This window comes from Monocercomonoides exilis, assembly GCF_001643675.1.
Source record: "Monocercomonoides exilis strain PA203 chromosome Unknown scaffold6-2077815, whole genome shotgun sequence".
Taxonomy (NCBI): Eukaryota; Preaxostyla; order Oxymonadida; family Polymastigidae; genus Monocercomonoides; species Monocercomonoides exilis.
This window is the reverse complement of record NW_027150551.1, coordinates 1,428,874-1,443,259: the sequence shown is the minus strand read 5'-3', so window position 1 is coordinate 1,443,259 and position 14,386 is coordinate 1,428,874. Positions and strand designations below refer to the sequence as shown.

Here is a 14,386-nt window from a genome sequence, read left to right as displayed (position 1 = left end):
ATAAATCATTCTGATTGGCTTTTTTTGTTGCTGTTTAAAATTGAAATTGAATCACCAAATTTGAAATGAAAACTTTTTGTGAAATGAAATTTCTCATAACCATTTAGCCTTTTAATTCTTCAAAAATTTCTGTTTCTTTTTCCCAAATTCCTCGAGGAATAATCTCAAAAGTACTGAGTTTGTACCCAAAGCGTTTCTTAAGTTTGTCATAAAACACGCAAATTCAATAATAATGAATATACAGAAATAAATATGATAATTAAGACTTTAAAATTAAAAAAAAATTTTTTTAAAATTTACAAACCAAAATTTGGCATTGCTTTTCTGAAAGGATTTCATCTTCATGACATACTGTATATGGTGAAGTGATTTTGATGCTCGCTGAATTGATGAAATTAAACGAAAAAAATTTTTTTCAAAAAAAAAAAAAAAAATGTATACCATCCTTTATGAATGTTGGCAATCCAAAGGAACGTAGCAACGGTTCCATTGACAATGGGACTGCAGCAAGTAATCCATCATCCTCGCTTTTTGTCACTGTGACAAGGCATCCTTCTTCATTTTGTTTGATTGTTCCTGCTGGAATAACCACAGTTTGCGAAGCTTTACTACCAGCACGTGCGAAACCATTGTGCTTAAAAGATCTGAAGTATAAAAGCACTTCGTCTCTTGGTCTATTTGTAAAAATTAGACCACATTCGCCATGGAGATGCTACCGGTAAGTAAAATCAACTATTTTAGAGATCACATTCAAAACTGCGAATCTTCAAACCTCCCCGATTTTATGTAAATTTTCTTTTATTTCCTCGTCCCTAGTTCTCCCAAGAGCAACTGCAATAACTTTATTTTTTCCAAAAATAAATCTATAGCAATGAAAACAAGCAAATGAACAAAATCACTTCATAAATTAAAATTATTCAAAAACTTTCCATCAGATAAGTCCGTCCTAATTTGTTTAATTTCATGATTTCGCTGATTAATTAGTTCAATTATTATAATTCGTTCGTAATCGTCAACAGCTGTTTGAATCTTCTCTACCAAAAGACTCTTACGCTTCTTAAATTCTTTCCCAACTTGGCCAGTTTTTGAAATTATAACAGCCTTTTTTCTTTGTGATTTTGGCATTGAAAAGTATTTAAAATATAAATTATACTCTTGATCCAACTTTTTCGACATTTTCACCCACATGTTTATAAAAATCATGCGAAAAATATTTGACACAGCAATAATTCACGTTTTCAAAAAATTAACAAGATAAAGGTTAGATCAACTCACATTTGAAAATTGCGAATATTGTTGATTGCAGAAATCAAAACTCGATGTCGTTGGCGTTTTTTTTGATAAACATTACAGCTATTTTTTGGAGGCAGATATTAATTTGTGAAACAGTGATAATTAGTGATTTTCAAGAAAATGAAAATAACTTGTTTTACGAGACCCAAACAAATTTGAACGGTAAATCAGAAAACGGAATTAACATACCAACAAAAAATATAGACGAATACAAATCCATAGAGTTACACAGCTCTTTTGAAACAAGTGAAATAGATCTCATTACTTCACTCAAAAATTCTACTGTGGAAATTTCTGATTCATCAATTCAACACAGCGAAAAAATCGCATTTCCCCTTGTTGATATTTCCTCAAACCTCCTGGTCAAAGATTCCAAATTTTATTCATTCGGATATGCACAAAATTTCATTTTTTCTAATTGTTGCGGAAATATTGTTCTCAACAATATTTCTGTATATAATTTGCATCAATTGCAAAAACACCTTCCATTGATAGCAAAGGGAACAATTCAAACAATGGAAACTCATTCAGGATCATTTTCTGTAATCAACACATACTTTCGTTCATTTAGTCTTCTTCAAATCCCTTTTATATTTTCATCAGAATTGAATTCTATGGGCATAACAACCTCATCCTTTACAAACATTTCTTCTTTAACAGCAGATTTTGAAGAAGGTTTTAGGGATATTTCTCGATGCAATTTTTTCGCCAAAATACAATGTAGCATTTTTGATATGGTAAATGATGTGTTTGATGGAGGAATTGTTCGTTCAATAAATTCGCCCAATTCATTTTTGAATTCATTCAATAATACTTTTTGCAGGATGCAAAAATATTCGAATTTAAATGCAATATATTCTGGGGAAGAAGGTCATATTTCAATTCAACAGTCTTCACATTTTGAAAATGATATATTCATGAATTGTTATGCAAGCAAGGGAGGTGGAATATACGCCATTGTAAAAGATACAGATTTAACAGTTTATCGCTGTAGTTTTAAAAATTGTAAATCAGTTTATTGTGGTGGCGCTATTCATGGCGAAAGTCTTCACTCTGTTTGCGTCAATATGTCAGATTTTTTGAACTGTTCATGTTCTGATTCAGGATTATCAGGTTATGGAGGAAGCATTCATTTCCTTGAAATTGTGGATGGAGCTGCTATTCAGCATTTATCTTTTGAGAATTCGAGTTCTTATTCTGCTGGAGGAACAATTTTTTTTCGAGCAAGAGATTATGTGAATTACACTTCATCGATAGATTCTGCTTTAAATTGCTCTGTTACAAATAGTTTTACAAACATCAGTAATGGAGGAGCTGTGTCATTTGAACAAACAAAATCAGATTTTTTCATTACGGAATGTATCATTGTTAACTCCTCAAGTTCGGACAATGGAGGTGCTTTATTTTTTTCAGTCTTGAGAGATTTAAATAACAATAATTCAAATATTAATTATTGTTTTTTTCACAACAACAGTTGTTCTGTATCTTCAAAAGGAAATGTCATATACATAACTGATCCACTACGAAAATTTTTTAAAGAAAAAATTTTATCAACTTTTTCGACATGTCAACAACACAGAGTTTATCATAGTGTTTTTGGATTTTGCGATGATTGGGCTCCGCTATTTGAGAAGCGTCTCATTGATTCTTCAAACGGAAATGACGCAAAATGGACTTGCGGATTGAGAATAAACGAAACATGCCAAACGATAAATGGTGCCATTATTCATTCAATTGAGCAACATAGCTGGGTTCTGGAGATTGTGAGTGAAGATGTGCACGAAGGAAAAACGGTGATTGGAGAAAAAATAATTCGTATTTGCCCGAGTGAAAACAGCAATAAGTTAAAAAGAACACTAATCACAACACATAAAGATGGATCCCTTTTTTTTATAACTACAGGATCTCTGAAAATTGAGTTCATGAATATTTCTTCAACAATAGCTGATGATTCAAACTTGATTTCGTTATTTGAGCTAATAGGAAATGGCGAGCTAACAGTGAATAACTGTATTGTTGGTTGTGCGAATGAATTGAGTGTACATACTATTGAATCACCAATTGTTAAGATTGAAAAAGGAAAAGCCTCTATTATTTCATCAATAATCGAGAACTTTGTGCTAGCTCAACAAGCCAGTTTGTTAACCGTTGGCTCTTTGGCACATCTAGAAATGAGCCAAGTGATAATCAGAAAGATAAGAAAAGTGGAAGGAGATGGAAGTGTATTAAGGATTTCTATTGACAATGACGAGAAGTTTGATCTTGACAACTGCACATTTTCCGAGTGTGCATGCGAAAATGGAAACGGTGGATGTGTGCACTTTAGTGCTGGAGGGAGCGGAAGATTGTCTGTTGGGAATTGTTCGTCTATTGCAAATTCAACACAGTTTTCAGGTTGTCGAGCATCTTCGAGAGAAGGGAGTAGAGGAAGAGGAGGAGGAATATATCTAAGGCTGTGTAATGCTTCGTTTGACTATTGCTTTAAAAATGTGGGATTTGAGAGAAATGAGGCTAAATGTGGAAATGATGTGTTCGTTGAGTCAACCGATCTGAAGACCAGCATTACAAACAGCTCAATGGAGTTTATGTGTCGTTTTTCAGAAGTTCTGGAAGATGTTATTGGAATTGATGAAAAATGGGATGGTGTATTCATTCCTTTGGAATACTATGTTCTGAGTCGAGAAGAAAAAGTGGCAGTTGGAAATGAGGGGCGTGATGTGTCAGCATGCGGTTTTTTCAATTACCCGTGCAAAACACTGAAATATTCGATTTTGCAATTGGAAGAAACGAATCGAGAAATAATATTTCATCAGCAATATCGAATTATGGAAAACATGATATTTGAAGATGAACGAGGATATGTTCTTGGAGGTGTTGATGAAAAATCCTCTGTGATGGCGGTTGGAAGCACAGGATCTACAAATGGTGTGCTTATTGTTGAGAGCAATGTAACGATTGAGCTTCTGAGATTCATGCTTCAATCGTCGCTTTTGTATTCCGAAATGAGTGTTGTAGCATTGCTTGAAGAGAGAGCGAGAATCTCTATGAATGAGTGCGATGTGTGCGAGGATGAAACCGTTGATACGATAGAACACCATTTTCTCGTTATGAGAGCCGGAAAGGCTTCAATGAAGAAGCTATCTATATCATCGCTTTCATTGATTTCCACGCCTTTTGTATATGTTTGCGGATTGATGAGCGAAATTGATATGAGCGATTTGAGTGTCTCAGACATTCATATGAATGAATGTTCTTTCTTAAAGAATGAGAGAGCAAAAAATGTTAATATTTCCATGTGCAACTTTTCTTCTGTTGTATTGGAACATGGTGATGGGAGCCTTGTGAATGGAATGGTTGGGACGAGTCAAAGAATGAGCATTGATGGAGGACTGCTAAATGGGAAGTGCAAAATGGGAAATGGCGGAGGCATAAGAGTTGTGATTGAAGATGAAGGAATTATCCGAATAGGAAACGAGATGAGTGTGACTTTTGAGAAATGTTATGCAAATGGCGAGGATTTGAGTGGAGGACTTGGTGGAGGGATGATCTTGAAGGTGAAAGGCGGTAGAGATTTCTTGCTTACGATGGTCAAGTTCGTGATGTGCAATGCATCTAAATATGGAAGAGATATGTTTGTGGAAGCTAGAAGCTTTACAGAAGTTATCAATAACAGGAGCATTGGATTCAGCACAAACATAACAGATATGTCCACACTAATGGGATTTGAGAATGAGAAGCAGTATGCAATTCCATTAGTGCTATATCTTCGCTCAGAACCTGTGTCAATTACTGTTGGTGGCGAAAACGGAAATGATTTTGATAAATGTGGTTATGACGGGTATCCATGCTTAACATTGGATTTTGCTCTTGAAAAGAGGAAAGGCATCCTTGGTATTTGCAGTGAAATTGAAGGCAGCGTGGAGATGAGCCACGAACACATTGTGATGGAGGGGAAAGTGGAGATAAAAGGAAAAGCGTTGGAAAATGAAATAAACATTACTGCGGAAGGAGAAAAGATACTTGAAGTGTTGGTGCAAAATGGTGCGTCTACAGTTGTGGAAAATGTGAAAATAAAAGTACCAACACAATTGAATGGACGGAAAGGGTTGTTTCGCAATGTGGAAGGAGTTTTATCAATTATCTCGACAAAAATCGAGTTGAAAAGTGGTACATCTGTGGACTATAAGATGTTGGAAGTTATTAAGGGATCAGCGATTCTTTCTTCAGTAATTGTGCATGGAATATGTTTTTTGGATTGTCAGTTCTGTGAAGCATCAGGCGAAGGGTTAATTACTTTATCTTCAAGTGACATTTCAGGCTGCAGCTCAACAATTTCAACGGGACTAATTGAAGTTTCAGAAAAAGGAGCACTTTCGATTCATGGCTGTGTGATAACGGGGAATTCAGAGTTAACAAGTTGTACGGCTGTATGGATGAGTGAAGGAAGGAGCATGTCAGTATCAAACTCGAACTTCAGCAGTTGGAAAAGAAAGGAAGGAAATGGAACTGTTGCATCAGCAATTGTGGGAGAAGGGACGAGTTTTGAGTGGAGAGGTGTTGTTGTTTCAGATTGCACTGCAGAAGCCGGAAGCGGTGGAGGTATGAAAGTAAAGATTAAGGAAAATGGAATGATTCGAATTGGGAATGAAGGAGTAAGTACATTATTTAGAAGATGTAAAAGCATGAAAGACAGAAATGGAGAAGGATATGGAGGAGGCGTTTCGATCGAGTGTTGTGGGAAGGGCTCAAAAAACTTTGTTCTCGAAAGCCTTTCGTTTGAGAACAACGAGGCAAGGATTGGAATAAATTTGTTTGGTGAAGGACATGAGCTGAGTAAGAGCTTTTCAAAATCTTCGTTAAAGATAGGAGCTTTTGGAACAAATACGTTGAGCAACGAATTTGTGGGACTGGATTGGAAAGATAACGTGATTGTGCCACTTTCATTATTTGTGAATGAGTGGAGCGAGCCTGGATATGTTGGAATAGGTGGTGTTGATTATGCGTTGTGTGGATTTGAATGGTATCCATGTTTGACAATTGGATATGCTGGCAGAACTCGCTTTGAAGGGAATAATGCGAATATCCGAATACTTTCTGGATTCAAGATCATATGCGAAGTGATAATTGATACACAGGAAATGAATATTGATACAAGTAGTGAAATGGAATTGGTGAAAATTAATGAGAGCATCGGAGGGAGTGAAGAAGGTATATTCGTTGTGAAAGAGTCAGTGGCTTCGCTTTCTCACATTCTATTTTGTGCTCCACCAAGAATATCTGGCGTACACAACAGCCTGTTTATTTGTTTAGGAGGAACTTTAAATGTAACGAAGTGCAGCATCGAAGCTGAATCTGGTTCGTTGGAATATCAGTTTGCGAAGTGTTGCTCAGGAGCAATGGTGATTGAGAGTGTGTTGATGAAGGATATTGAGTTTTTATCAACAGAAGCTATAATTATTGAAGGGATGGAAGCTCATGGAGTGATTGATTCTGTTGTGTTCGAAAACGTGAAAAGTGAAGGAGGCATTGGATTGGTGTGCGTAAATGAAGTTGCTTCTGTCAGATGTGAAAACTCGACGTTTAATTCGTCAGCATTCTCCAGCCATCCAGCCATTGCTTTCGCTGAACTTACCACAATACAACTGAAGAACAACACATTTGAAGAGTTGGTAAGGAATGATGGGGATGGAGGGGCTATTGTTGGAATTGTTGGTTTTGAAAAGAAAGCAATTGTGAAAGAGTGCTTCTTTTGGAACATTACATGTTTGGATGAAAGTGGAAAAGGAGGAAGTGTATTTGTTGAGGTGAAGAAAGGAGGCGTTTTTGAGTGTGATTCTAACGAAGTGAAGGAGAGTAAAGTGGACACAGAAAGCGGACATGGAGGAGGAATTCATTTAACGCTAAGTTCAACAGAGTTGACTTATTCAATGAAAAATATCGAGTTTGGCGGAAACGAAGCGTTTGAGGGAAAAGATGTGTTTGTTGTTTGCCCAACTGCACGAGTATCGGTAAATGCAATGTGGTGGGCAGGATCTGCAGATGAGGATGATCTTGAAAAAAAGCAATTGTGGGTTTTTGAAACTTCAACAGGGAGGAGTATATCGATGCTGCCTTATCTGTTTCCCGCAGATGATGCGATTGTATTTGTTAAAGGAAATGATGGAGAAAACTCAAATGACTGCGGGATTGAGGTGAAACCGTGCCTTGATGTGGTATTTGGGATTGAAAGAATGAACAATAATCAGTCGATAATTCAAATTATTGAGAGTGGAGCAATTGGTGGAATTGTGGAACGAAATGAAAAGTCTCTGACAATCAGAGGGAAAAAAAACGAAAATTCTTTAATAATTATAGAGGAAGGAGGGCATTTAGAGCTGAAAAATGGAGGAGCAAATGCTGGATTAACTCTGAATAGACTGCGAATTATTCTTCCTTGCATTTCGTCATTCACAGAAGTTTTGATAGTTTCCTCTGGTGAATGTTCTATTGTGAACTGTTCGTTTGGAACTGGCGAGGGCACCGAAATGATAGAAGATATATGGATTGTTAGAGGAAGTGGCGGACTTATTATGATGAGTGGTATTGCAATTGAATGTGGCCCATTTAAGGGGATTGGGGGAGTTTTCTCGGGAAATAATTGCACATTTGTAATTGAGAATACAGAAATAATGAATGTTCATTCTGCTGGTTGCACACTTATAACTTGCGAAGATTGCAAGATTGTTGAAGTGAATGGTGTTTGTGTTGTTAATTGCTCATCTGAGTTGACTTTATTTCAGACAAGGAATGTTCAGGATCTTTCTGTGAAGAACGGAAGCTGCTTTGATGGTTGCAGAGCTGAGAAAGGAAATGGAGGAGGGACAAAAAATGAGATGAGCGGAAGTGAAATGATGAAATTTGAGAACTGCAGCCTAAAGAATTGCAAAACCGTTGCAGTGAATGAAAAAGGAGGAGGAATATATCTTTCGTTTGGTGAAAGTTTCCAATCTAATTATTTGCTAAAAGACGTATCATTTGGAAACAACTCAGCAACTTATGGAAGAGACGTATTTGTTTTCAGCATTTCTCTGAATGAAACTATCAGGTCCACTTGTTTTGTGAATCTGTCATCCATCGAAGAAGTGAGCATTGATTTGAAAGGAGAAGATGCTGAATATTTCATCGAAAAACCAGTTAATTTGGTTCATTTCCTGGAGCAGTACCACTCTTCGCGTGTTTTTGTTTCTGAAAAAGGATATGATATGAACGGGTGTGGAATGATTGGATATCCTTGTCAGACGTTTTGGAGAGGATACAGCAACACTGAAAAGAGCATGGATGTACACGAAATGGTTGTTGATGGATCAACATATGTAAGCGATTGTTATGACGTTTCCAGATTTTCAATTTTTTCTTCCACAATGGAGCAATCGTTATATGCAACTCTAGAAATTTCCACAAACAATATTCGTGACAAAGTCAAAGGTGTGTTGATGAATGGTGATTCTTTAGATATTCTTTGGATAGACTTTTTGCTCCTTCAACCATCTTGTGGAGCTGTAACGTGTCTCATTTTTTCAAATGCGTATTCTGAGGGCATTCTTCTTGACCATTGCATATTCAAAATTATCAGTGATATAGCTATCGAGTTTAGTATTGTTGTTGTAGGATCTGGAAGTGTGATAATGAATGAGTGCAAAGTGCAGAATTATTCTTCGTCGGTTTCGTTATTTGAATTGTCGGCAGCTGCGACGATGTCAATTGAAAGAATTATGATTGAGGATGTTGAACTTGGAGACTGTTCTGTGTTTGCTTTGTCTCCTTCAACAACTGCAAAGGAAGCATCAAAAAATGAAATGTCTGGTATTTTATTGAATAGAAGCATTTTTTCGAAATTGGAGTCAGACTTAGCGAAGGAAGGTATCGTGCTGAGAGGAGCTGCATACGGGGATGTGATATTATGTGGGTGCGAAATGAAAGATATTAATTCGATGAGATCAGAAAATGGAGGTGCGATACATGCGGAAATCAAAGGGCAAGGGCGTGTGCTTTTAAAGGAGACAATGATAAAGAGATGCAAGTGCAATACAGATAGTGGAAAAGGAGGCGGCGCTCTTGTTAATAGCATGGAAGCATTGAGTGCAAACAAATTTGCATTTGAAAAAGTTGAATTTGAAGAGAATTGTGCATCGTTAGGTGTAAACATTTTTATTTGGGATGTTAATTTGAATGAGAGCATCACAACAGAAAGCTTTAAAATAGACGGACTTTCGAGTGAAACAGATGGAAATCTGTTCGCTGGAAGTGACAATTCATTTGATTATGTGGATTTGCTAATGTTTATTGTGGAGTACAGAGGAAGTGAGGTGCATGTATCGAGAGATGGATATGATGCATTGCGGTGTGGAAGTGAAAGCGAGCCATGTGGATCGTTAATGATGGGACTAAATCATATCGATGAAGGAGAAGTGAAAAAAGTTGTTGTGAAGGATGAAATTGGAATTTATGAAACTTGTAATCTATCTGGATTTGAGATTGGATCGTTAGTCATGATGAGTGAAGAAAAAAGAATGGGAACGATTTCATTTGGAGAAAGCAAAGGAGGAGACATTGCTATTTTGAACAAAAAGAGTCTGAGAGTTGTTGGAATTGAGTTTGTTGCAAGTGAAACATTCAAAAACGATAGAGAAGCATTGATTTTGAATGAAAATGGAGAAATTTTGTTACGGAAGTGTTCAATGAGATCTCTTCATACATCTATTACACCAGGATTATTTTCGTTTTTGTTGTGCGATGGAGGAGAACTGATTGTCGAAGAAGTGGATGTTGTGAATGTGAATGCAGACAGAAGCATATTTGTTGTTTGCGGGGCAAGAAAATGTGAAGTCAAAAATATAATTGTATCGTCTGTAAATATGTGGAAAGGATCAGTATTGGATGTTCAGAGAGCAAAAGAATCAAAGATGGAGGATGAGGAGCCTGAAAGCATTTCAATGTTTAAGATTGATAATTCATCATTTGAAGCAATTGTGAAGAATGGGAATGGGCCAGGAGTATTGAATTGCAATTCATCTCATTTGCTGGATGTTGTTGTAAACAAAAGCAGCGTTCAGATGTGCTCCTCGTCTCTATCCGAAAAAGGAGGAATGATGATGATGCATCTGGATAAAGGCGGAAGTGTTAAAGTGTGGAGTACAGCTATTCGCCAGTGTGGATGTTCGACTTCAAAAGGAAGAGGTGGAGGGATTTTCATTGGTACAACGTTTGAAGGTGATCTGCCGATGATGTTTGCTTCGATCGGCTTTGAATCGAATACAGCATATTCAGGAAGAGATCTATTTATTGAATGCCAGAACATCTCATCGCAAATTAACGAGACGCAGTTCAGGCAGGTGTTCAGCAGCGAAGTGTACAATCAGATAAATGCAATGTACGGCATTGACCATTCGAATTATTCTGATATACCTGTGAATCTTCTTGATTTTATCATGATATATCAATCAGACACAATTTTTGTATCATCTGCTATTGACATTGAAAATGATAATTCAAGGAAATGTGGAACAAGAATGCTTCCTTGTTCAACGATTGCATATGGACTTGATCATGTGACGAGGATTTTTGAAAGTCAGATTCTGATTGAAGGAGAAAGCAAGATTGAAAGGGAGATAATACTTGATGAAATAACGATCCGTTCAAAGTTGAAAGAGCAAGCAATTGTTCGAATTGGATTGCAGATGCAGTGCGCTTGTGAATGTGTAATAAATGCAAACGCAAATGTTGAGCTTAGCTATCTAACTTTCAAATTTTCTCGCCTTTTTGAATCCTTGCATAAAACATTTATGGATATAAATTCCGGGGTGATTCTGATATCAAAAGTCCAGGTGGAAGGTGAAGAAGAGAAAGAGAAAGGAAATGTTCCATTTCATATATTTTCTGTTCATGGAGGAGAACTAAATATTGAAAACTTTTCAGCAAAAAATGTTCAAGTTGGATCAGATTTTTTCTTCATTGATGGTGAATCATCAATTTATATTGTTGATGTTTCAATAAGTTATATCTCACTTTCATTTTCGCTTATCCAATCTGATGCGATCTCTTCAAATATCGTACTAAAGGAAATTACAATTGAATGCATCACACTTGAACATGGATCATTAATCAGTTTAGCTGGGCCATCAGGTCTAAACTTCGAGAATTCCAAATACGAGAAAACGCTAAAACTCACTTTGTGTTCATTTCAGAATATAAGCAAATCAACAGCGGGTGCAAGCATTTTGATTTTGGATGGGAAAAATTATAATGTGTTTGATTCAATAAATTGTTCCATTTCTGAATGTTTCTCGATTTCAAAGTTTGGGAGCATATTTGATTTAAGATTCATTCATGAAGCTACGATAGATTCATGCAATTTTGAAGGGAAGCTGAAAAATGAAAATTTGCCAGCAAACGATGCTCAAGAAATTTGCGTGTGGAATGGATCATTGATTAGCATAGAAAACAGCAATGCAACGATGAGAGAGACAACGGTTGCGAACTCGAGTGAAGGAGGGGTGGGGGTATCTGGAGGGAAAGTTGAGATTGAAAAGGGAGAGTTTGTGGGGAACGATCCTGGGTTTGAAAAGTATCCATCGTTTCGGAGGAACGTGCTGTGCAAGGATTCGGGGGTAGTGGATATTGTGAGCTTGAAGGGAGGGGATGGGGCAAAAGATGACTCGTCTCTGTGGATGGTGAGTGAAGGATGTGTGATGAAGGGAATAGCGGAGGAGAGAGAATCAGAGTTCTTCATCCCGGGGGTTGAGAGGGTGGAGATGGAGGAAGAGGAAGAATGGAGGAGAATAAGGCTGGTGTTTCATGGGTGGCTGCTGATTCCGTGTGAGATGTGGTTCAGAGTGAGTGTGGTTGTAGGAGAAGAGGAAAAAGTGGTGACGTACGAATTTGAGGAAGAGGGGCTTCTGTCGGAAGAGGTAGCGATTGGGGTGATTGGTGGAGAGGTCGTGAAAGGAGCGAAAGCAGAGGAAGAGGTTGCAGTTGGTGTTGAGTTTGGGTGCAAAGGGGGAAAGTGCAGAAGAGGAAGGGCTGTGCTGAAGAACAGAACAGAATCAGAAAGAGAGGGCAGAGGGAACGAGGCAGAAGGCGGGAGCAGAGGGAGGGTGTCGTGGGTGGTGATTGTGGTGGGTGCGCTGTTTGTGATTGTTTTGATGGGGCTTGTGGTGTTTGTTGTTCGGTGGAAGAAGGCGAAGGAGCGGGCAAAAGAGCTAGAGGAGATTGTGGCAGATACAATGAGAAAGGACCCGAAGGCGTTTGAGATGGTGACGATGGAGATGTCACCTGAGGCTCAGTGGAGGAGAGCTGAAAGAGATGACGAAAAGAAGAATGAAGAAAAGATAAAGAAGAGGGTGTATGAGAAAAGCTTGGGACACTCAGAGTCTTCAGAGCATCTTCTATCCGAGAGTGGATCAACAGAATACATTCTGGGGAGAGATTCAGACAAGATTCCAGAATGGGCACTTGAAGCGGTTGATGAGAAGGAGAAGGAGGAAGAGGAAGAGGTGAGAAAGAGAATACCATCGCCATCTATCTCTTCCACTTCATCAACAGATACTTCAGATACAGACACAACATTTGTTCGAGGAGAGGATCTGTGCCCCACAACCTCTTCAATGTCGAACTTGGTGGATGCAATGGCATGCTCGTCTCCTCATGAGAAGCTGATTGTGGACCTGCGAGACTCGCTGTTTATGCTGTTGCATGGAAGGAATGAGAAGAAAGAAATGGCGATTGGGAGTCTTGAAGAGAGGGAGCAAACAGCAGCCCAGATCCTGTTCTGGGTGGCAAATGTGGCGCTGCACTCGTTTGACGAGATGGAGAATCCACTGCAATCGCTGGGCAGCCTGAGCCCGCACATTGTGCTGTTCTCAGAACACATGGTGATCTGCATTGCGCTCCACTCAGACTGCTCGTCTTCTGATGATTCGTCTTCTGATTCGTCATCCATCTCTTCGACCTCCACGATTGTCACATCTTCCTCTGACGCTTCTGTGAAGAGTGAGCGGTTCACCAAATTGCCGCCACCGTCATCGGCTTTTGAGGAGGAGCTGGACATGGGGAAGGAGTGTCTGCGGTGGAGGGCGCCAGAGCTGGGGGCAGGGAGGAATGTGGGCGCAACGAAGGCGTCGGTTGTGTTCACGATCGGGGTGATGCTGTGGGAGTGCCTGCGGCTGGAGATTCCGTTTTTTGAGTATTGTGGAGAGGCGGCGTTTGAGAAGATGCGGGGGCAGGAGCGGCCGGAGGCTGGGGAGGAGCAGGAGTGTGGGCTGGGGAGGGTGGTTGTGGCGTGCTGGAGCAGCGCAGTGGAGAGCCGGCCGAGCCTTGTTGTTGTGAAGCGAGAGTTCATCCAGCGTTTCCCGAGCGGGGCTGTGGTGATGACTGTGTCGGATGCGATCGATGTTGAGAATGAGGAGCAGGAAGAGTCAGGAGAAAGGGGAAGCCGAGATGATGGGTGGAGCTGGGTGAGTTGAGGGAATTGGGAGGAGAGCGAATCGTGAATATTGCGATGGCTGGAGAAATGGAGGATGAAAAGAGCGAGAGAGGAAAAGGGCGAGGGAGGAAAGAGAGGAAATGAGGCTGTGATGATGAGGCAGGGAGAAATGCATGAATGAAGGTCTGCAGTGTGGGTGCAAGGAAAGCTGTTAGAAGCGCTGTTTATTGTGACTGTGTGCCTTGTTTGCAATGTGGGTTTTTGATTTGTCAATTGGAGGGATAATCCTTCTGAGAGTGCAAATGGGAGAGATTTGTGGGTGGTGAATATAGCAAGAGGAGGAGGAGGAGGAGGAGGAGGAGGAGGAGAGAAGAGGCAGGGGTTTTTCGTTATTTCTTTTTTTAAATCAGCTTGATTGCTTTGTTCTGAAAGTTTTTTTATGTGCTTCTTTTGGATCGTGTTTGCGTTTTTGAAAGTCACACAAAAGAAGAAAATGCTTTTCATTTGTTATTTATATGCATTTTATGTATGTAAATATTTAATTCTTACAAAAAAAGAATTTAAAATTTTTGATAATTTTCTTGTTCATTTGATATGTTTAGTGATTTGTCCGAATGTTACGTAGTGGAAGTT

General features: G+C 38.9%; 2 protein-coding genes across 2 annotated transcripts; one reads left to right on the top strand and one right to left on the bottom strand.

Annotated features, from left to right (window-relative positions):
- Positions 1-19: 19 nt before the first annotated feature.
- Positions 20-1,125, bottom strand: MONOS_5102 (putative mRNA turnover protein 4; the record flags this gene model as incomplete). Its single annotated transcript, XM_067875222.1, has 5 exons — positions 20-196; positions 305-381; positions 442-712; positions 773-863; positions 926-1,125. 5 exons carry the CDS (start codon positions 1,123-1,125, stop codon positions 104-106), a joined length of 732 nt encoding a protein of 243 aa, XP_067733929.1. The 3' UTR covers positions 20-103.
- Positions 1,126-1,273: 148 nt separating this feature from the next.
- Positions 1,274-14,055, top strand: MONOS_5101 (uncharacterized protein). The gene has a single exon (XM_067875221.1). The coding sequence runs from the start codon at positions 1,320-1,322 to the stop codon at positions 13,791-13,793; it is 12,474 nt and encodes a 4,157-aa protein (XP_067733928.1). The 5' UTR covers positions 1,274-1,319; the 3' UTR covers positions 13,794-14,055.
- Positions 14,056-14,386: the final 331 nt, after the last annotated feature.

Bases quoted from the DNA above. Each gene is read 5' to 3' on its own strand.
- MONOS_5101 (XM_067875221.1), top strand. From the start codon at position 1,320: ATGTCGTTGGCGTTTTTTTTGATAAACATTACAGCTATTTTTTGGAGG.